The sequence below is a fragment of the Rattus rattus genome, chromosome 8 (genome assembly GCF_011064425.1).
Source record: "Rattus rattus isolate New Zealand chromosome 8, Rrattus_CSIRO_v1, whole genome shotgun sequence".
Lineage (NCBI taxonomy): Eukaryota > Metazoa > Chordata > Mammalia > Rodentia > Muridae > Rattus > Rattus rattus.
The window spans coordinates 58,604,576-58,628,445 of record NC_046161.1 but is presented as its reverse complement, the minus strand read 5'-3'; the positions used below and the strand labels follow the sequence as shown (position 1 = coordinate 58,628,445).

At 45.1% G+C, this 23,870-nt stretch overlaps 1 protein-coding gene across 2 annotated transcripts in view; it reads left to right on the top strand.

Moving 5' to 3' along the window:
• Dis3l (DIS3 like exosome 3'-5' exoribonuclease) overlaps positions 1-23,360 on the top strand; it is a 37,614-nt gene extending 14,254 nt beyond the window's left edge. The window contains exons 5-17 of one of the 2 annotated variants that reach the window (XM_032909933.1): positions 2,497-2,673; positions 3,442-3,520; positions 7,628-7,807; positions 9,355-9,524; positions 10,746-10,907; positions 13,836-14,083; positions 14,591-14,683; positions 17,279-17,812; positions 19,569-19,723; positions 19,822-20,000; positions 21,919-22,064; positions 22,760-22,934; positions 23,018-23,360. In XM_032909933.1, the coding sequence (XP_032765824.1) occupies positions 2,497-2,673; positions 3,442-3,520; positions 7,628-7,807; positions 9,355-9,524; positions 10,746-10,907; positions 13,836-14,083; positions 14,591-14,683; positions 17,279-17,812; positions 19,569-19,723; positions 19,822-20,000; positions 21,919-22,064; positions 22,760-22,934; positions 23,018-23,326 (2,607 nt within the window). In that variant the 3' untranslated portion in view covers positions 23,327-23,360. Of the gene's footprint in view, positions 1-2,496; positions 2,674-3,441; positions 3,521-7,627; positions 7,808-9,354; positions 9,525-10,745; positions 10,908-13,835; positions 14,084-14,590; positions 14,684-17,278; positions 17,813-19,568; positions 19,724-19,821; positions 20,001-21,918; positions 22,065-22,759; positions 22,935-23,017 lie in introns of those variants that run through there. The other variant, XM_032909934.1, reaches the window with a different exon arrangement.
• The last annotated feature ends 510 nt before the right edge of the window (positions 23,361-23,870 follow it).

Sequence of the window (23,870 nt, the reverse complement as noted above, 5' to 3'; positions counted from 1 at the left end):
CAAGCGCCAGGCATGCTTGTGATGCACATACAGACACGCAAACACTCATACACATAAATAAATTAATCAAAAAAAGCCGATGGTCTATAGTGTTATTGGTGACCTGATGCTAGCAAAGTCAGGCTGACTCCTGAAACTCTGGGGAAACACAGCTCAAGGGCAGCCCAGCCTCTCTACCAGTAAACTGCTGTGTGTGCATGTGTTTATATTGTGTGTTATGTGTGTTGGCATGGTTGTGCGTGCCTGTGTGTGTGTGTGTGTTTGTGTGTGTGTGTGTTTGTGTGTGTGTGTGTGTGTGTGTGTGTGCGTGCGCGCGCATGTGCGTTAGTATCAGGGTTGAACCTAGGCCCTCACCATGCTAAGCATGTACCACCACTGACCTATATTGCAGCCCCTAAGTCATGTGTGTGGTTTCCACAGGTGATGCTGGTATAGTGATGGCGGGCTAACATTAAAGTTGCCCATGGTTTCATGTTTATACCTACAAAATGCTAATTTTATTTGTTTCTTCTCCATTAACAATACCCAACATGTTTCCATGGCAAGGGTAAATATGTTACTTAATAGTAATATAAATAAGTGTGTTATTTCCTTCAATTCTTGGAACAACTCATCAAGGCAAGTCAGTATTCCATTACTAGTAAGATCAATGAAACACAGAGAAACTAAGTCACCTTCCCACAGGCATCCACTGCTAAATGGCACAGCTGAAATTGGGGTCTAGAATCAGGCTCTGAAGCTTTTAGCCACTTGTCGAACTGCCTCTCAGATTTCTGTCTGCTAGAGATATATAACTGCTAATCCAGCACACACAAAGGCCAAGTGTTTTAAATCTAATCTCCCTCCGTCTCTCTTTCTTTCCCTCCCTGCTTGTACATATACGTATACATATACACATACACATACACATACATATACGTATATACATACACATACACATACACATACATATACATAAAATCTGCTTTTCCGCCAAGGCAGCGTTTACCAGGCAGACCTCCCTGTGTTGGTAAGGATGAACCTGGACTTCTGCTCTTCCCGTGGCGTCACACATTGCAGACAGGAATCCTACCAACTGAGCCACTTCCCTAGCCTCTCAACCCAGTCTTGAGGTCAGCTTCCCTTGCTCTTCCACACTGGGATAGTGCATGAGCACTGGAAGGAATTAAGATGTGGCATCTTTTATATGAAGGCTATCGGGTCACAGCACATCATTTTATCAGTGGCAGTTGCTTCAGGCTATCACAGCAATACCTTCTTCCTATGTCTTAAGAACCTTTCAAGAGATCAGGCTGCCTGTCAATCTCTCTGCAGATGGCCAGTCTCGCCTGTCTGTCCAGTTGGCCAATCAAATCTACTGGCTGATTGCATTTTCTAATGCAAAAACCAAGACACAGCCTCCATTATGCCTGTCAGTTTATGAACATCCAGCTTGATTTTGAATTGTAGATTCCATAAGGGTTCCCGTGTGCATGAATTGCTAAAGGCTTGCCAATAGAATTTTCTTGACTGTGCTATAAAAATGTGTTCTGGAGTGCCAGAGAATTCCAGGGGCGCCAGATATTAATGACAGTGTCACTTGGTTTTTCTGTTGCAATATATCATGTCTTGTTCCCACAGAGGACAGTTGACTAAAATTACATTTTTCTACTTTTTCGAGAATTACTTTTCTTTGTAGTCCAGTAGTATAGGACAGTTTTATTTTGTAGAGCAGTTCTTGAGCAAGCTGTGTGACCCAGGGCCCCACAGAGGTGAATGACAGCAGGAAGAGAAAGACACTGGCAAGCACAGATGAGCAGGGACACAGAGTTTCCTTTGGGGACTTGAAATTAGATACAAAGAACCAAGATGATAAATTCTTCATGAAGAGGTTGTTTCCTAACAAAAATGTGGTGCTAAGTGACAGGAGCAGAGTCGCCATGCTCACGGTAGTGTGCACAGAACCTTTAGGAGGATGCGCCATTAACAGGAGAAATGCTGGCCTCCACAGAAGGATGTGTTCTCTCCTTCATACTTTGAGAAGAGAGGATGTATCTTAGCCTTGAATTGAGTTGAAATTACATGTAAGAAGGTAAAAATGCAGAATAGGAGATTTTCCTGTATGCCCTTTTAGACATCACATTCAGTAGTGAGATACGTGGAAAAACAGATTGCCCTGGTGTGTGTGTGTGTGTGTGTGTGTGTGTGTTCATCTGTATGTACAGGTGCATACACAGAGACCAGAGGAGAACACTGGATGCCTTGCTTTATCTATTCCTTATTTATTCCCTTGACATAATTTACTTACCCTGAAGCTAGGCTATTGGCCAACAAACCCCAGCAATTCTCCTGTCTCTAAGTCCTCACTGCTCAGCACAGACCAAGCCGCACTTTTTATGTTGGTGCTGGGGTTTGAACTCAGGTCTTCATGCCAGTGTTCTTACCCTCTTGGTTTTGAAATAGTGCTGGGATGAAGAGTCAGCATCTGATGGTGTCTCTCTCCATTACTAAACACAGAATTACCTGGACAACTTCTGGCCAGATTTAAAGGCTGCCCATGAGCTGTGTGATTCCATCATTCAGTCTCGCCGGGAAAGGGAGAGCGAGAGTCAGGAAACCCATGGGAAAGAGTACCCGGAGCACCTTCCCCTGGAAGTGCTGGAAGCCGGCATCAAATCTGGACGCTACATCCAGGTAACGGTGGCAGTGAAGGGCGGGCATCGGTAACAAGCAGCTTATCTTTTCTCTTCTCAGCTTGCCTTCCACCCCAGGGCTGTAAGTCCAATGCCTGGCCACAGGACAGGCTTGAGGAAGCAGAGCTGCCCAGCTTAAGGCTGTTTGGTAGCCATGTCTCTACAATCCTTAACAGTCTGGTTCTAAGCTGCCCAAGTGTCACACAAATAAACCGGTAGCCTCCCGCCACTGGGAAAGACAGGCTTTTGCGTGAGGGTGTGGAGGCGAAAGCAACATCATCATATTTGTGAATCTAACTTTATTCCTTTGCCACTTCCCTGCCCCTCTTTGTGATTCCCCAGGACAGAGAACCTAGGGGCTACTGGGGTTGAGGGAAGGACTCTGATACAGTAACTCCTCAGCCTTGACAGTTTTACCCACATTCATTTCCTATATACTTGTGTGACTATGTGTGGTATTGTGTATCCACCACAATCAAGGTTCAGAGCTACTCTGCTGAGGATTTCACATTTCTAATAGGCAACTCAGGAGTCTGTCATGGTGGCCAAAGCTTGAGTGCACCGTGCTGAGTGAAGTCCAAGGCTCAGTAGCAAGCATGCTCGGCCCTGCTGATGTAGTTGCAGAGAGGCCAGCAGTGTATTCTCAAGAAAAGGAACCACAGTGGCTAAGATGGGAGTCAGTCTGCTACGCATATGATCATCTCATAACTTTTTAAAAACTGTGTCAAGGAGGAACTCTGTTTACATTGGTTTCTGCTTATGCTTTTAGGGAATTCTGAATGTCAACAAGCACAGAGCTCAAATAGAGGCTTTTGTCCGCCTACAAGGAGCCAGCAGCAAGGACTCAGGTTCGGTACCAGCCACATATTTCTGTTCTGACTTTTTAGTCCTGACAGTAAACGGTGAAGAAAGCACGGATTGTCACGCAGCCCTGTGTACACTGGGGCTCAGGGTTCCCCCTATGTTTATTTGGGACTGGGCATCAGTACTAGGAATTGAACCCCAGGCTTTGCTTACGTTATTTGTCTACCGTTTCTGACTTTATTTTTTAATTCTCTAAAATTAAGCTGGGAATAGTGGCACACACCTTTAATCCCAGCTTTGGTAGGCAGAGGCAGGATCTCAGTGAATTTACGATAAGTCTGGTCTACAAAGAGAGTTCCAGGACAGCTAAGGCTACAGAGAGACTCTGTCTCAAGTAAATAAGAAGATTCAGATCACTAAGTGAGCATGTATTACAGTGTGCATGTCATACAGTGAGCATGTATTACAGTGTGCATGTCGTACAGTGCAGCATGTCATACAGTGTGCATGTCATACAGTGTGCACAGTGTGCATGTCATACAGTGTGCATGTCATACAGTGAGCATGTCATACAGTGTGCATGTCATAGAGTGTGCATGTAATACAGTGTGAGCATACAGTGAGCATGTCATACAGTGAGCATGTCTTACAGTGAGCATGTCATACAGTGAGCATGTCTTACAGTGAGCATGTCATACAGTGAGCATGTCATACAGTGTGCATGTCATACAGTGAGCATGTATTACAGTGTGCATGTCATACAGTGAGCATGTCATACAGTGAGCATGTCATAAAGTGTGCATGTCATACAGTGAGCATGTATTACAGTGTGCATGTCATACAGTGAGCATGTATTACAGTGTGCATGTATTACAGTGTGAGTAGTACAGTTCACACAGTGTGCATATCATACAGTGTGCATGTCATACAGTGTACATGTACTACAGTGTGCATGTCATACAGTGTGCATGTCATACAGTGAGCATGAGCATGTATTACAGTGTGCATGTCATACAGTGAGCATGTATTACAGTGTGCATGTCATACAGTGTGCATGTCGTACAGTGAGCATGTCATACAGTGTGCATGTCATACAGTGTGCATGTCATACAGTGTGCATGTCATACAGTGTGCATGTACATACAGTGTGCATGTCATACAGTGTGCATGTCATACAGTGAGCATGTCATGTGCATGTCAGTGAGCATGTCATACAGTGAGCATGTCATACAGTGTGCATGTCATACAGTGAGCATGTATTACAGTGTGCATGTCATACAGTGAGCATGTATTACAGTGTGCATGTCGTACAGTGAGCATGTCATACAGTGTGTGCAGCATGTCATACAGTGTGCATGTCATACAGTGAGCATGTCATACAGTGAGCATGTCATACAGTGTGCATGTCATACAGTGAGCATGTATTACAGTGTGCATGTCATACAGTGAGCATGTATTACAGTGTGCATGTCGTACAGTGAGCATGTCATACAGTGTGCATGTCATACAGTGAGCATGTATTACAGTGTGCATGTCATACAGTGAGCATGTCATACAGTGAGCATGTCATACAGTGCATGCATGTCATACAGTGTGCATGTCATACAGTGAGCATGTCATACAGTGTGCATGTCATACAGTGTGCATGTCATACAGTGAGCATGTCATACAGTGTGCATGTCATACAGTGAGCATGTCATGTCATACAGTGTGCATGTCATACAGTGTGCATGTCATACAGTGTGCATGTCATACAGTGTGCATGTCATACAGTGTGCATGTCATACAGTGTGCATGTCATACAGTGTGCATGTCATACAGTGAGCATGTCATGTGCAGTGTGAGCATGTCATACAGTGTGCATGTCATACAGTGTGCATGTCATACAGTGTGCATGTCATACAGTGTGCATGTCAGTGTGCATGTCATACAGTGTGCATGTCATACAGTGTGCATGTCATACAGTGTGCATGTCATACAGTGAGCATGTCATACAGTGTGCATGTCATACAGTGTGCATGTCATACAGTACAGTGTGCATGTCATACAGTGTGCATGTCATACAGTGAGCATGTCATACAGTGTGCATGTCATACAGTGCATGTATGACAGTGTGCATCCGCAGACAGAGGTGGTCCTCACAGCCCTTGTCCCAGATCCTCTCTTGTGTTCTCACGAGGTTGTCATCCTCCATAGTTTTACTCTTACTGTGCTGTGGATTTTAAACTAGTCCCTCAGGCAGCTGCAGTCCTAATTTTGGGTTTGTTGGAGTGTACTGTACAAGGAGAGGAAGCATGTTGTCTAAGGCCCCACTGCTAACTGTTGTAGTTGAGTTTGCAGCCCAGGCTGTGATATAAGCATTCCTAGACTGCCTCTGTGTGCTCAACTGCAAACACGTCTCAGACAGAACGAGGGAACTAAAATGAAATGTAAAAGGGAGAGGAAACCTTGATGGTGAAAATGGGTTGGAGGAGACCAAGTCGTAATGGCTCCCATGGCAACTGTTCGTCCGCCCCTCCGCCGGTTCAAATCCTGTGTGTGTAGTTCATCCATATGCTGACCACTCCTTTGGCTATGCAGGGCCCTGAAAGGGTTGAGCAAATTCCAGTGTAGGCTCAGGTACACGCAGGAAACAATGGAACCGGGAAGGAGTCAAAGCAAGATAACAGAAGTGAAGAGTGGTCACTAAATGTGATATGCTCACCTGAGACTGTCCACAAATGTAGTCACTTAAAAACAAGGGAACGGTGCCTGGTATAAGCACATTATCCAGTCCTATGGCATGGGAGCAGTCTCAGTTCACTCCCAACCTGGCAGAACACAAGAAATTTAAGCCAAGCACGGTGGCACCTATAACCCCAGGGCTCAGTAAACTGGGGCAGTAGGATCACAGCTCTGAGGCCATTGTAGTCTACACAGAAAGTAAGCAAAGAAGAAAGAAGCTGTTTGACTTCCCTTTTAGAGGGAAGTTTGTTTTGGGCAGGAGAGAAAAGAGTGTGTGTGTGTGTGTGTGTGTGTGTGTGTGTGTGTGTGTGTGTGTGTGTGTGTTCTAAAGGAACAGAACTAATAGAATGCACATACATATTAAACAGAGACTTACTAGGTTGGCTTACGCACATGGTAGTCCAACAGCAGCTGACTCTCAATGGAGAACCTGAGAACCGTAGCTGCTCCATCCATGAGCTGGCTGTCTCAGCAGTCCTGACCCGGTTCTGAAGCCTGGAGGATTCCTGGAGAGCTGCTGGTCTTCAGTCTACACTGGAGGCCTGGAGAAGTTAGCTCTAATATCAGGGAAGGGTGCTGCAGCAACAGGGCAGTTGGACTTCCAATTGAGGGTGAAGGCCGCAGGCAGAAACAAGTCCTCATCGTTTTATCTGACTCCCACCAGAAGGTGCCACCCATATTTGGGGAGGGTCTTTCTGCTTCACATAATCTAATAATCTGATCAAGGAAATCCCTTATAGGAGCATCTCACTGCTTATGTATAAATGATTTCAAAAGCAGTCACATTCACAACCAAGATTACACGAGAGAGACACAGAGAGAGAGAGAGAGAGAGAGAGAGAGAGAGAGAGAGAGAGAGAGAGAGAGAGAGAGAGACGGGGGGGTGTATGCAGGGTATACAGGTACACTCACCATTTATGTGTGTGTGTGTGTGGGTGGGTGGGTGTGTGTGTATGTGTGTGTGTGTGTGCGCGCGCATGTGTTGCAGTGTATTGCATGTTTATATGTCCCTGGCTTTTATGTGGATGCTGGAGTTCAGGACTCATTTATCATGCTTACAAGGCATGCTGAGCCATCTTCCCAACCTCTTTCCACCTTATTTTTGGGACAGTCTCTCACAGAATGTGAGGCTTGCTCCTTTGGCTGGACTGACTGGCCCGTGAGCTCCCAAGATCCCCTCTCTCCAGTCTACCAAGTGCATGAGTTGCAGACATGCACCCGGCATCCGCCCTGGCTTCTAGGATCCAAACTCATTCCTGTTCCTTGTATGGCAGACACTTTGCCCACTGCACCTCTTCCAGCCCCTGGAAGAAGGAAGCCTCAGAAGAATGATCAGACTTGACACGGGGTCCATTTGAAATGCCTCCTGGTGAGGCTGCTCCTGCTGAGGCAGCCATTGACTCCCAGCTTCTCTGTGCTACACACAGGCTTGGTCAGCGACATCCTTATCCATGGCTCAAAGGCTCGGAACCGCTCCATCCACGGAGATGTGGTGGTGGTGGAGCTGCTCCCCAAAAGCGAGTGGAAAGGAAGAACTGCTGCCCTGTGTGAGAATGACAGTGAAGACAAGGCCTCGGGGGAGTCCCCGAGCGAGCCCATGCCCACAGGTGAGCCCAACCCAAGTACAACTCTGCCCTGGTTTTGTGTTGGTTTAATGAAAATTGTGTATATTCATCGTGTATAATGTGATGTTCTGATATAGGTATACATTGTTGAACGGCTAAATCCAGTATTTTCTCACACTGGTTTTTTTTTTAGATTTATTTATTTAATGTATATGAGCATCCTATCGCTGTCTTCAGACACCAGAAGGGGGCATCAGATCTCATTACAGATGGTTGTGAGCCACCATGTGGTTGCTGGGATTCGAACTCAGGACCTCTGGAAGAGCAGTCAGTGCTCTTAACCGCTGAGCCATCTCTCCAGTCCCTCATTATGTATTCTTGAGTCAATCATTATGTATTCTTTTTTTTAAAGATTTATTATTTATTTATTATATGTAAGTACACTGTAGCTGTCTTCAGACACACCAGAAGAGGGCATCAGATCCCATTACAGATGGTTGTGAGCCACCATGTGGTTGCTGGGAATTGAACTCAGGACCTCTGGAAAAGCAGTCATCTCTCCAGCCCCTCACACTGTGTTTTTAAAAAATAATCTTTTATGTATAGGTGTGTTTTGCCTGTGGGTGTGAGTGTCTGGGCATGTCTGGTGCTCACTGGGGCTAGAGTAGGGTTAAAGACAAGTCAAAAGCCAGACATGGATATGCACACCTTTAATCCCAGGGCTGGGAGGTAGAGGCAGGCAGATCTGAGTCTCAGTCCCACCTTATTATCTACTGAGTGAGTTCCAGGACAGCCAGGGCGACACAGAGAAACAAAGGACAGGCAAGTGAAAGGCTAGGCCTTGTGACTGTGCTTCTATCTCAGAACTAAGGAGACAGAGGCTAACCTTGTCTCAAAAAACCATTGAACAGAGCTGGGTGTGGCGGCATATGCCATTGAACAGAGTTGGGTGTGGCGGCATGTGCCTTTAATTCTAGCATTTGAGAAGCAGAGGGGGCAGATCTCTGTGAAGTTTGAGGCCAGTCAGGTGTACATAATGGGTTCCAAGACAGCCACATTTACATGGTGAGACCCACACTCAAAACAAGACAAACAGGAAATAACCAAGTCAGGATGGAAACCATTGACTTTTCCCAGCATGCCAAGGCCTGAGTTCGAGGACGTGATGTCAGAAGGGCCGATGGGAGCGTTCTAAATATCATGTTGGGATGCAGAAAAAAAGCAATGCTGATAGTGTTCTGTTATTGTTTTGTTTGAGACAGGGTCTCTCTATGTAGCCCAGGCTGTCCTGGAACTCTCTTGGTAGACCAGGCTAGCCTTGAACTCACAGAGATTCTCCTGCCTCTGCCTCCCTAGTGCTGTAATTAGAGGTATAAACTACTACACCCTGCTGACAATGTTTTTTTTAATTATTCACCTTTAAAAAAATAGATTTAAAGCGCTAAGAAAGCAGGTCCTCAAACACCTCGAGCCGTGTGCTCGAGAGCAGGAGCTGCACGTTTCTCGTTCACTTCCTTGCCCTCCACTCTCACAGCCAAGAGAGGAGACGACTAACCATTAGTGCCTTGGCATGTTTTGTCTCCCTCAAGGTCGAGTGGTAGGCATCCTTCAAAAGAACTGGCGAGATTATGTGGTGACATTTCCATCCAAAGAAGAGGTCCAGTCTCAGGGCAAAAATGCTCAGAAGATCCTAGTTACGCCGTGGGATTACAGAATCCCCAAAATCCGCATCAGCACCCAGCAAGCAGAGGCCCTCCAGGTAGGTGCCCCCACACTTCTGTTCTGCCTCTGCCTCTGCCTCTGCTGGCTTTGGAGCAGCAATGGGAAACATTTTTATTTCCTTTGCATAAGAGGAAATAAATTATTGATGGTATCTGGCACTCTGAGATACTGTTTTTAAACATTCTAAATATATAAGAACCATCTATTAAGTAGTCCATGGTTAATAAATGAAGGCCATGGAGAAATTGTCCTAGAAAGAGCTGTGTAGGACATACATTATCCAGCTGTCCAACTCAGAAACTTTGAATGCACACAGTTTGCCAACACTAACAAGCTTCCTTCCAGGGAAAGATACAGAAATATGACCCGAGCGTCCTGCGGGGATGATATACTGTAACTTCACAGATCGATTATCTGTATAGGACTGGAGCGCCAGAGAGAAGTCATAAACAAGAAAGACAGAAATTAACTTTTCCTTGGGGCAGAGGATAGAGGCAATGCTGACTTAATTTGCCGACCGCTTTGCAGTTTGTAAATGAGACACTAGAGTAGAATGTCCCCAACCCTTACCCTGTGGACTCTCAGAGGCCATTTAGGACCCTAAATGCACTTTGCATTTCCAGGACGTCTGGGTTGCTGGACAGTGGAGAGGTCCACTTTGCACTGATATTGTCTTTCCTGCCAACGAACAGCCTAAGACTAAAAAGGGATTAGAAAGTAATTCCCACACTAGAAATTGAGACTGTCATTTTATTTATTTATTGAGATTTATGTTATTTTTAATTGTAAATGTGTGTGGGAATGTGCACAAGTCAGCAGTGGGTGTCAGGTCTCCTGGCACTGCAGTTCTGGGAGATCATGAGCTGTCCGGTGCGGGTCCTCTGGGAGAGATGCTTATAAGCACAGAGATCCAGCTCTCAAGACTTGTTTTAAAAGTTAATTAGGATCCTACATTATTTGGTTGTACCTTTTGCGTTTCAAGTGTTAACAAAAATGTGTTACAGTTGATTTTCTTTAGCAGACTAAACTCTGTCCCAGTCAGCTGTTTGAAGGAGAGAGGTAATGCCTCCTTTCAAACATCAGCCAATGGTGTGCATACCAGCAGGCCATCCAAAGTGGCAAGGACGACAGCCAGAGAGCAAAATAAGCCATGTCGGCCCATGCGTGCTCTGCACTGCGCATCTGGTTAGTTTGATACTTCAGATTGGGCCGCTTAACTCCAGCTTTGGTTCACATTGTATTTTTCCCCTCTGTACAGGATTTCAGGGTGGTTGTGCGCATTGATTCCTGGGAGACAACATCGGTGTATCCAAATGGACACTTTGTGCGCGTCTTAGGCAGAATCGGTGATCTGGAAGGGGAGATTGCGACCATCCTGGTAGAGAACAGTATTAATGTCGTCCCCTTCTCGGAAGCCCAGGTCAGATTTCCCTGACATCTTTGGTCCAGAGACATAGACATGTATTTCTTCCTGCTTCTGTTGCTGTTTCATCTTGAAGAAAGAAAAATCGTGTGTGTGTGTGTGTGTGTGTGTGTGTGTGAGAGAGAGAGAGAGAGAGAGAGAGAGAGAGAGAGAGAGAGAGAAGAGAGAATGTGTAATTGTGCATGCAATATGGAGGCCAGAGGTCAATAGCTACATCATCTTTAATCACTTTCTACCTTACTTTATTTTTATTTTTGTATGTATGTATATGTCTAGTGTGCATATCCACATGGGTAGACAGAACAGGATGTTGGATCCCCTGGATCTGGCCATTGTAAGCTCACATGGGTGCTGGAAATCAAACTTGTGTCCTCAGGAAATCGAATGCCCTTAACTACTGAGCTATCTCTCCAGCCGCTCCACCTCATGTTTTGAGACAGAATCTCTCATTGAATGTACAACTCACTAAATCAGTAAGGCTGGGGGCAACGTCACAGATCCTCCAGATTCACTCCTCAGCCCCGGGATTACAGGTGTCCCATGCTCCCAGCTTTTCATGTGGGAGCAAACTGGGGTCCTTGTGTTTGTGTGGGGAACCTGTACTCACTGAGGTTTCTCCCCATCCCTGAAAAGATGCCATACTGTGCACCAACACACCGACTAAATTAAAATCAATTCCAAGGGTTGGGGATTTAGCTCAGTGGTAGAGCGCTTGCCTAGCAAGCGCAAGGCCCTGGGTTCGGTCCCCAGCTCCGGAAAAAAAAAAATCAATTCCAAGTATAGACTTGAGCTTCTTACAGCCTCACAGCTCCCAAATTTTTATATTTTTATTTTCCAGTTGTGCTTAAAATGACATGTCATGGACTTGAAGTCAGTTCCCACCCCTAGCCCTAGGCATCCATTATCAGCCCTTCCCTCTTCCTCTCCCCCCTCTTCCCCTCATCTTCCTCCTCCTCCTCCCCCCTCCTCCTCCCTCTCCTCCTCCTCCCTCTCCTCCTCCTCTTCCTCCCCCTCCTCCTTCTCCTCCTCCTCTTCCTCCTCCTCCTCCCCCTCCTCCCCCTCCTCCCCTCTTCCTCTTCCCCTCCTCCCCTCTTCCTCTTCACCTTCCTCCTCTTCCTCCTCCCCCTCCTACTCCACCTCCTCCTCCTCTGCCGCCTCCTCCTCCCCCTTCTCCTTCCTCAGTGTTTTATATTGTTATGTAGCCCTGGCTGGTCTGGAAGTCACAGAGATCCGCTTGCCTCTGCGGGATCAAAGGCGTGCACCATCACACCCATCCTGCATGTCTTCTCTACAGACCCAGCCAAGCTCTGCCCCAACTAGAGGTGGATGGGTCAAAAAGTCAGGCTCATCATGAGATGGTCTCTGAACCTTTACAGAGAACACAGTTCAGTGAACATAAAACACCAGTGACTCCATCACGGAGGTCGTTCTCAGCCCCGTAAATCTCCTTTATTGCTCTCTCGGGGTCGTAGCGGTCGTGTCCCATCCGCCCTTTCCATTTAAAATGGCTTCTATGTATTGACATAGCCTACTTAGATTTAGTAGTTAAGACAAATTACTGAAATTAATCCACCCTAGTTTGCTTAAACATTTCTCAATTTTTGGACATTAGTAGTGTTTAATTTTTCAGTATTAAGAAAAAAAATGTTACTTGAAACATTTTTTTAAATCAATGTTGCTTTTTTTATTCTTTTTGATCATCCACTTGGAATGTCACCCTTAAAGTTAAATTACTAAGCCAAAGGGCATAAAAAATTTAAATAGGTTTGTTCTGTATTGGCAGATAGTTTTCCAGAAATATGCTGCCCAATGTGAATTACCATCAAGAGCGCTTGGGTGTTCCTATTTTCATTATAGCTTCTGACAGAACAGGAGTCACAATAAGAAAAGATTGTAAACTATTTTACATTATTAAATTTAGAATATTTTACATAATTAAATTTTTATGTTTAACATTAGTTTCTGAAAATTATTTGTTGGCTTGCTTAGCACGTCTTAGTGAAAATGTTAGACTAAAATGAGGTAGGAACTAGACTTCCCAGGCCTACAGTTCTCTCCCCTGTAGCCTACTTAGCTTCAGATTGATAGTTTAAATAGGCAATCATAGAGGGAAAATGTCCCAGATTAGTCTTGTTTAAATTATCTTTAAGAAATAACGTTTATTTGGGGGGATTGTGTAGATTTTTTTTCTCCCCAGGGCTTGACTTGAGTTAAAAGCTCGACTCTCGGCTCACATGGAAACAGGATGCATCAGTGTTATCTGTTTTACATGGAAACAGGATTCCTTCTTGTGTTGGCCCCCTGGCTCACATGGAAACAGGAAGTGCACAGGACCTGTTTCCTCACATGGAAACAGGACTGCTGACTCCTGTTCTTCCCACAGGAAACAGCCCAGTGCCTGCACCTTCGAGGCCCCAGCTGACGGGCTACAGAATCAAGGACATTTCCTAGCAATGCTGAGGCTGGGAAGAGTGCCTGGTAAGGGCACCTAATGAACACCTACTAATGCAATCATGAGGATCTGAGTTCCAACCAGAACCCACTTACAGATCTGGGAACAGTGACACACACTCGTAATAGTCCTATCTGGGAAAGGAGACAGAAAGAGAAACTAAGGGTTTGATGGCCATCCAGTCTGGCATCACTGGAGCATTCCAGGCTAGTGTACGACTCTGTCTTAAGAAACAAGATAGATGGTGTCTTCATGAATGCCTGCTGTCTGAAGAGGCCAGAAGAAGATATAGGAACCCCAGGGACTAGGGTTACACACAGTTTTGGGCCACCATGTGGCTGTTGAAAATTGAACCTGGGTCCTCTGGAAGAGTAGTCATTGCTCTTAACCACTGAGCCATCTCTCCAGCCCCTCTGAAGAGAATGGGTTTTTACAGAACCTTGTGTGTTTCTGAATATTTGTCTGTGATGCAGATGTGTGAGATGCCAGTGAACACAGCAGAAAACCCTTGGAGAGTGAGTCCCAAAGAAGAGCAGGAGCGGAGGGACCTGAGGAGCACCCACCTCGTGTTCAGCATCGACCCTAAAGGTTGTGAGGATGTGGATGACGCGCTCTCAGTCAGAACCTTGAATAACGGCAACCTGGAGCTCGGGGTCCACATAGCTGATGTCACCCACTTTGTGGCCCCCAACTCTTACATTGATGTTGAAGCTAGAACGAGGTAACCCTATTGGAAGGCATTATTGGCGCTGAGAGTTTGTATCTGTGTTAGTTTCAGATGCTCCCGATCTCTCATTTGTGCAGCTCTGAAAATCTCTTCTGGGCTTTCCTGAAGTCCCCACCTTCAGGAAAATAGTACCTTGATTAGTTTGCGTCCTTTCTTAACCTTTTACCCATCGTTTGTTTCCTCCAAAGTTAAAATGAGTAAATTTTCACATGTAATACAGTATTTTGTATAGATCTAGATCATTATGCTACCTTTTTTCTCGTACAGCCAAGATTCATGTCACTTTTACTTTCTACATCAGTGGAGGAATATTCAGCCAAAGCAGTGTGACTTGGTCAAGTGGGCACACGGGAGCCATTTCATTACGCAGAGGCTCCGCTTTATGAAGAGCAGTAGCCCCAGGGGAATCCAACTGTGCTCTCGGCTGTTTACCTCCTACAGCCCACGCTGTCAGCAGTTCCTCTGGCTGCTGAAGGTCAGTTACGTCATGTGTCATTCCAGGGCCACCACTTACTACCTAGCGGACCGCCGCTACGACATGCTGCCTTCCATCCTCAGCGCAGACCTCTGCTCCCTCCTGGGAGGCGTTGACCGGTGAGTCTGATTTCACCTTCAGAGCTGTCTGCCTTCAGTGTGCTCTCCCCTCCACGCCACACCCCTCCCACTGCCTTGGGAGCGCCCTCCCCTCTGACTTCTTCCCTCCCAGATATGCTTTCAGGGAGCTTTATTTCCAGCCTCCTCCTTTCTCTCTGCTCTGATGTTAGCTTTCTGAAGCCATCCACAGGCTGAGGAGAACGTAGTAAGCTCTCCAGTGGATACTGCTCTTCAGAAGGCCCCTGGGCGTAGGGAGTTTCTGTTTATTAGTGAGCACGTAAGTCAACCACTCCAACACTAGGAAGCTCCAAGAGATCAAAGCCACCTTCCTATTTTTTCCTGGGTACTGAATATTTTTTTTCTATTTCTAATACACACAAATATGGATGTATGCAATTTTTATTTTTTTTATAAAAATACTAGCATACAGTTGATATAAATGGGAGACTCCCATTGTAGGGGTGCTGGCCTTCCTGAGCAAACTGCTTCTGTTTCTAACCCAAAATATCTATGTTATTCAGCACTTAGATTTTTTTTTTTAGACATGGTGTCAGGTATCCTGTTCTCTAACAACTGGAAGCCAAGGATTACCTTAACTTCAGATCCTCCTGCCTCTGCCTGCGCACCAATGTGCCTGCTTTATATGGTGCCGGGACCAGTCCAGGGCTCAGTGCGAGCTAAGTAAAGCATTTTAGCAACTGAGCTCTAGCCACAACCCCTCTGTTCCTTTTTAAAAAGATTTATTTTGTGTTATGTGCCTTGAGTGTTTTGCCTGCATAAGTACCATAGAAGTGTATCTAGTGCCTGCAGAGGCCAGAGAGAGTATCAGATCCCTTGGAACTGAACTTTCAGACAGTTGTGAGCCACCATGTGGGTTCTGGGAACTGAACCCAGGTCCTCTGGAAGAGCAGTCAGTATGCTTATCACTGAGACAGGAGACTCACCAGCACTGGTTCTCTCTCTCTCTCTCTCTCTCTCTCTCTCTGTCTCTGTCTCTGTCTTTCTTTCCCTCTCTTTCTTTCCCTCTCTCTCTGTCTGTCTTTCTTTCCCTCTCTTTCTTTCCCTCTCTCTGTCTCTGTCTTTCTTTCCCTCTCTTTCTTTCCCTCTCTCTCTGTCTCTGTCTTTCTTTCCCTCTCTCTCTCTCTGTCTCTCTGTCTTTCTCTCTGTCTCTGTCTCTGTCTCTCTGTCTCTGTGTTTAGATCCACACAGTTAGATTGCACTCACAGAGGTTGCAGCAATCTGTCCCTACAGCAGTGAGTGAAGAGTTCGTTCCCACAGCCTGCCGGTGCACTATGCTGTCCTCTCATGTACATCAGCTTAGACACGTAGTGTCTTGATTTAAACTTCTGCTTTTCTGCTCTGCACAGCTGAGCGCTATGGTTAAAGGGTGTCCTGTGTCCTCTCCTGTGAGCCGCCTCACAGTCCTTATTGTTCTCATTTGTGTTTGTGAGTCACTGCTGATTGTAAAAACTCTTTTTATACTAGGAAAATCAGCCCCTCTAAAATGTATGTTATAAATATATAGGGTTTTTTTCTTTAATAAAATGTCTCGGTGGCAGAGTGGCTCTTTGCTAAATGAGCTTTTTGTTAATTAACCTATCACCAAGATTGATACTGAGCTGCCTGTCATCTTGCAGGATTTAAAGGCTTTCTTCCATTCCTGGCACTAAACAGATTTGACTCAGTCAGTGCTAAGTTTTCCTAATTAAAATAGAGAGCCGTAAGGTTTTTCATGTTGTGTGGGAACTCACTGCAGAGTTGTTCTGGGTTTAACAGAACCCATTTTGACTTTGTTGTTGACACAGGTTACATAGTGAATGCTATGTAGCCCTGGCTGGCCTGGAACTCCCTAAACGGACCAGACTGGCCTCGGCATCACAAATGTCAGCCTGTCTTCACCTCCCAAATGCTGGAGTTAAGGTGTGTGCCACCACACCCAGCCTGACTTTTTTTTAACATTAAAATATTTGTGTGAATGTGTGGATACAGACAGACAGATGGGCAAGACAAACAAGACAGACAGGCGGATAGGTTGTGTGTGTAATGGAATGATTAAAAAAATTGCACCAAAAGTCTGTAGCAAGGTCATTTCTTTCAAATTTAATTCAAAATCAAGTTCTGCTTGCTTCTAAAATAGAATGGAAATAGACTGGAGACATGGCTCAACAGTTAGGAGCATTGGCCACTCTTCCAGGGAACTCCAACAACTCAGGCTGATTCCCAGCGTCTGCACAGTACCTCACAGCTGCCTGTAATTCCAGTTCCAGGGGATCTGACACCCTCTTCTGGCCTCCTTGAGCAGCAGACACACACCTGGTATTCAGACATACACACAGGCAAAATACCTATGTATATTAAATAAAGATTAATAATGAAGATGGCTTAGTGGGAAAAGACACCTGTGCTATGTCTGAGTTTGATCTTCAGGACTGACATGGTGGAAGGAGAGAACTGGCTCTCCCAAAATGGCCCCTGACCTCCACATTTGTCACGATACTCACATGTGCAACATACATGTAAATGTACACAAAGTAAATAAATTATAACTTTGTGAAGAATGGACTAATCATTCTGTTGATGCCCCTCGTTTTATAGGTATGCTGTGTCAGTCATGTGGGAATTAGATAAAACCTCTTATGAAATTAAGAAGGTGTGGTACGGCAGAACCATTATCCGATCAGCTTACAAACTGTTCTATGAGGCGGCCCAGGAACTTCTGGATGGAAACTTCAGCATTGTTGATGATATTCCAGAATTCAAAACCTTGGAGGAGCAGAACCGACAGGCCAAACTGGAGGAGTTAGTATGGGCAATTGGGAAGTTGACCGACATAGCTCGCCACATCCGAGCAAAGCGAGACCGCTGCGGCGCCTTGGAGCTGGAAGGTGTGGAGGTTCGAGTCCAGCTGGATGACAAGAAGAACATTCATGACCTCATCCCCAAGCAGCCCCTGGAGGTTCATGAGACGGTGGCTGAATGCATGATCCTGGCCAACCACTGGGTGGCCAAGAAGATCTGGGAGAGCTTCCCCCACCAGGCGCTGCTGCGCCAACACCCTCCTCCACACCAGGAGTTTTTCTCAGAGCTCCGGGAATGTGCAAAAGCAAAAGGCTTCTTCATAGACACACGGTAATCGCCTCTGAGAGGGCAGAGGCATGGCAGAGAGTGCCGTGTGTTTATTTATCTTATGGTTGTTCCTAAAATGTGACCTGTAGCCAGGCACATTGGTGCATCAGAGCCTGACGCAGCTGGATCACCAGGCTGAGGCTGGGCTGCTTGGAGGATTTAAAAACTATGATGTTGCCAAGCACAAGGTCCTAATTCAAATACCTTTGGTCAGGTTAGCAATGGTTTTTTTTTTTTTTTTTTTTTTTAGCGTCTGTCTTCAAGCAACAGAGTCTGCAATGATTGGTTGAGTTGACTGCATGCTGGTCACATTGACCAAGGACTTTCAGACGTCCTCCTGGTTACTCCTCAGAATGCTGAGATAGAGTCCTGAGCGTTCAGTTTACTGTTGGGAACTTTAGTCTAACAGGGTTAAGTAGCTTGCTCATAAGTTACCCGTTGGCCAGGCAAGGTCAGGATTTCCAGCCAAGGCCATTATGTCTAGAACCTCCTCTCTGTGGTCATTTCCCAGGCTGCCTGTGTGTCCACCATTGACCTTACCCTGTCTTCTCCCTTCTTTCACAGCCAGCTGCTATTATGTTCCTAGTTTTGTTTTTAATATGCCAATATGTTCCTAAAGGTTTAAATTTTATTTTCAAAGTAAATAAATCTCTCTTGCTCTTTTTTTTTTTTTTTTTTTTTTTTTTTTTTTTTTTTGGAGCTGGGGACCAACCCAGGGCCTTGCGCTTCCTAGGCAAGCACTCTACCACTGAGCTAAAGCCCCAACCCCTCTCTTGCTCTTTTTTTTTTTTTTTTTTTTTTTTTTTTTTTTTGGTTCTTTTTTGGAGCTGGGACCGACCCTCTCTTGCTCTTTAACAAGCAAAAGTAAAGCTGGACAGAGGTAGCACTCAGGAGGCAGACAGATCTCTGAGTTCGAGGCCAGACTGGTCTACAGAGTGAGTTCCAGGACAGCCAGGGCTACACTTAAAAGGGGGGAGAACTTAGGTTTACCTGTGCATGTCAAATTTAGGTCTGCTTTTTGTTATTGTTTTGTTTGTTCTCTGAGATTGGGTTCCACCATGTTTCCTGGCTTAGCCTCTGGAGTTCATGGAGAATAGGAATGGCCACCATACCCATTGCTTTATTTTTTAAAACTCACTCTGGCTAAATGATTCTTGATAAATAAAAAACAAAAAACCCATTCTTTGGGCTGTATATGATGCTTACAGTTGAGTGTATTAAGAATGAAACTGGCCAGGCAGGTAGCACATACCTTTGATTCTAGCACTTGGGAGGCAGAGGCAGGCTGATCTGAGTTCAAGGCCAACCTGGTTTACAGAGTTCCGAGACAGCCAGGGCTACACTGAGAAACACTGAATCCAAAACCAAACAACAAAAAAAGAATAAGTCCACAAAAGCCTGACCAGCTATTTCAGTCAATCAAGCATTGACTTAGCCATGTATTAATGGAACATTATTCTATACTACGTAAGAAATGTGAATTCCAGGGGCTGGATAAATGGCTCAAAAATGACTTTACTGCTTTTGCAGGAGACCCAGGCTTGATTCCCAGGACCTACAAAGACATACATACACACACACACACAAACACACACACACACACACACACACACACACACACACACACACACACACACACACACTGAAAATAAATAACTTTTAACTGATGGCATTTGAGGATATTTAAGCCCCAGGAGTGGAAAGTGTCTCTTATAAATGACCTCTGGGGACTCACTGAGGCTTCTCTGTTTCTTGTTAGGTCCAATAAAACCCTGGCTGACTCTCTGGATAGTGCAAATGACCCCAGTGACCCCCTGGTAAACAAGCTGCTGCGCTCCATGGCCACCCAGGCCATGTCAAACGCACTCTACTTCTCTACGGGATCCTGTGCAGAGGAGGAGTTCCATCATTACGGTGACTGACGGCATCGGCCTACGTGGGGCTCGACCTTGAGCATTCTTTTCCAAAGCGCTATTTGTTCTCTATACTGATGTTTTGCTTTCCTTTTGAAGGTCTTGCATTGGATAAATATACCCACTTTACTTCTCCAATAAGAAGATATTCAGATATTGTAGTACATCGATTATTAATGGCAGCCATTTCAAAAGACAAGAAAGTAGAAATTAAAGAAAATTTGTTCAGCAACAAAAATCTTGAGGAATTATGCAGACACATCAACAACAGAAACCGGGTAAGAAGGAATTTTAGACTCTTACCCATCATCCCATAAGAGTTATCAGCTTCACTGCACCAAAGAATGGAGTACCATTTATTTTTGCAAACTCCATAATTACTATAACCAGTGCTCAGAGGTAACATGAATTTGGGGAATTTTTTTGTTGTTGGCATTTGTTTTTGAGACAGGGTCTCATTACGTACGTAGTCCAGTCTGGCCTCTGCCTCAAAGATCTGCTTGCCTCTGTCTCCCAAATCCACCAGCCTCTGCCTCCCAAGTACTGGGATTAAAGGTGTCCTTTCTTAACCACCATCCTGGCAGCTTTGTGTTTTTAGAGGAGATTTCACCATATTTTCCACTAAGAAAACTCAAGCGAACCTCCAAGTAGCCTCTCTGTGCACTAATCCAGGCTTAGCATTAGAAGCTTGACAATGAATTAGAGATCTTTCCTAAAAGGTAGAGAGAGGTTCAAGCAGCTGGATATGGTGTAACCCCAACGTTTAGAAGGCTGAGACACACAAGTTTAAAGTGAGACTAGCCTGGTCTATATTAGCAAGAAGATAGATAGATAGATAGATAGATAGATAGATAGATAGATAGATAGATAGATGGATGGATGGATGGATGGATGGATGGATGGATGGATGGATGGATGGATGGATGCCAGGCATGGTGGCAGATGCCTTTAATCCCAGTACTTGGTGGGCAGAAACAGGCAGATCTCTGCGAGTTTGAGGCCAGCATGATTTACATAGTGAGTTCCAGGACAGCCAGGGCTATATAATAGTGACACCCTGTCTCAAGAAAAACAACAACAAAAAGTTAGCATTGCCTCATATTTAATAGTGAGTATTCAATAATAGTAATTTTCATATCTTTAAAAATTCTTAAATTGCATATACATGTGTATGTTGATTATATGTACTCAAGGGAAAGTCAAAGGATATTTGTGGGAGTTGGTAATCTTCAACCATCTTCATCCCAGTATGGAACTCAGGCTGTCAGGTTTGGCAATAAATGCCCTTAACCACTCTGTGTGTGTGTGTGTGTGTGTGTGTGTGTGTGTGTGTGTGTGTGTGTGTGTGAGAGAGAGAGAGAGAGAGAGAGAGAGAGAGAGAGACAGAGACAGAGACAGAGACAGAGACAGAGCAGTGTAATGGCACATGTGGCTATCAGAATAACTTTCAAGAGTTGGCTCTTGCCTTCCACCTTGTTTTAGTTTTAGAGCTGGTCTTGTTTCTGCTGCTGCACTGTGCACTCCAGGACAGCTGGCCACTACAGCTGTGAGCTTCTGGCCAATTCTCCTGTCTTTACCTCCCACCTTATGCTGGGAGCACTGGGATTACAGATGTGTACCCCCATGTCCAGCCTTTCCTTAGAGTCTGGGAGTTAACTCAGGTGATAAGGTTCGCATGGAGTGTGCTTTGCCACTGAGCCTTCCTTCTCGTCTCATTTGCTACTCTTTTGTTTGTTTGGTTTTGAGGCCAGTTGCTCTGTGTCTTCTTTCATTTAGGTGATCCAAGAGATTGGGGCTGGAGAGATGGCTCAGTGGTTAAGAGCACTAACTGCTCTTCCACGGGTCCTGAGTTCAAATCCCAGCAACCACATGGTGGCTCACAACCATCGGTAATGAGATCTGATGTCCTCTTCTGGTGTGTCTGAAGACAGCTAGTGTACTCACATACATAAAATGAATCAATAATTCTTAAAAAAAAAAATAGAAGAAGAAGAGGAGGAAGAAGAGGAGGGGGAGGAGGAGGAGGAGACGACAACGGCTTCCCCTGGGTAGCTGTAAACTAATGTTGATCCTCCTATCTCAGCTTCCCAAGTACTGGGATTACATGCAGGCACCACCACCACACACTTGAGTCCTGCCTCTTTAAAAGCTGTTTCTGTGGAATGAGTTGTCGTGCTTTCGGTTGCACTCTTACAGGCGGCACAGCGTTCTCAGAAGCAGTCCACCGAGCTCTTCCAGTGCATGTACTTTAAAGACAGAGACCCGGAGACTGAGGAGCGCTGCGTAGCGGATGGAATTATTTATTCCATTAGAACAAATGGTGTACTTGTATTTATACCGAGGTATGTTACTTCTCATGCAGTGGTTAAGAAACCATAGTTAAACAATACCAGTGTTGAACACAAATGTTCATTATATATAACTCACTAAAGTATTTATTTAGACTGGGGTGGATAGCTTAATGGTGGATGGATTGCTTGCGCTAACACATCTGGAGTGCTGGATTTGATCCCCATCATCCCATAAGACCAGGTGTGATGACACTTGCCTAGAAACCAAGATGCTCGGAAGTTCAAGGTCATCCTTAGCTGTAATGACTCTGATGCCAGACTGTGCTGAATGAGACATTGTCTCAAAAGGAGGCTCTCAGCTTGTCATGGTGGCACACACCTCTAATTCTAGCACTCAAGAGGCAAACACAACCAGATCTCTTGAGTTTGAGGCCAGCCAGGGCTACGCAGTGAGACCTTCTCAAATAAGCTCTATATACTCACAGCTACAATGCTACTACATATATACTTCATAAAATGACTGTATGTACATAGTATGATATGCAGTCAGGAAATAAAGGGAGCATTGGGAGTGCATACATATAGGTGCCCATCCCTGTCAGCCTTGGGACTTTCCTTAGCTAGCAAAGTAGTGTTTCTTACCTGTTTTTGTAAAAAATGTTCTGGGGTAAACCACAGGAAAAGTGGCTAAGTATAGTAAGGTCTGCAAACTCAGACTACATTATCTGTTTTCACCCTGTCATGAGGTTTGGGATTAAAGGTGCTGCTTATCTGAAGAATAAAGATGGCTTAGTGATCTCCTGTGGCCCAGAGGGCAGTTCTGAATGGAAGCCAGGATCCCTACAAAGATCTCAAAACAAGATCATCTCTACCACAGCTGGAGGGCAGTCGGTTACATTTCATCTGTTTGACCATGTGACGGTAAGTCTCTGTGTACGTTCAATGTTGCTTTCAGTGAAGGAAAAAAAGGACATGATGTAGTAACTTGTATTTCTCTGTGCCAGGTAAGGATTTCTGTCCAGGCCTCGCGTTGCCACTCTGATATGATCAGGCTTGAAATAGTAAGCAACAAACCATACATGATGCCAAACACAGAACTCTGTCATCAGAGCTCCCTCCTGCTGAAGAGTGAGCTGGTGAAGGAAGTAACCCGATCTGTGGAGGAAGCGCAGCTTGCACAGGAAGTCAAAGGCAAGGTGATTGAGGAAGAGCATCAAGAATACCGCCAGACAAAGGGAAGAAGTCTGTACACGCTTCTGGAGGAGATAAGGGACCTAGCTCTTCTGGATGTTTCCGACAGTTATGCAATGTGAGATACTTTGGTGCCATTAAAGAGCTTTGTCTTAAGTGGTGTACTTGCTTTTCAATCTTAAACTGTGTGTCAGTTGATGCTCTAGCTGCAGGAAAGTAAGTGGGCACTTCACACGGGCAGGCAATGTTCTCATATCTCACTGACGTAGAACTAGCTCCCTACACAAATGAGCTTTTCAAGATAGGGTCTCACTATGTAACTGGCTATCCTGGAACTCAAAGCTGGTCTTAAACTCAGAGATCCATCTGCCTCCCAATGCTGGGATTAAAGGCACGCATCACTACGCCTAGCTACTAAAAGCTGGCTTTCAGCAGTAAGCTGCGATAGAGCTGTAAAAGGCAGATTGTTAGTCTCTTTCTAGTAAATCCAAAATTTTCTTGCCTCAATCCTTAGTTTTTTTTAAAAGAGGGTCTTACTATGTAGCCTTAGCTAGCCTAGAACACACTGTAGATAGAGCAAGCTGTTCATTGAGCTCCTCTTGCCTCTGCCTCTGGACTGCTGGTATTAAAGGTATGTGCCACCACCCTTGGCTCAAACTAATTCTT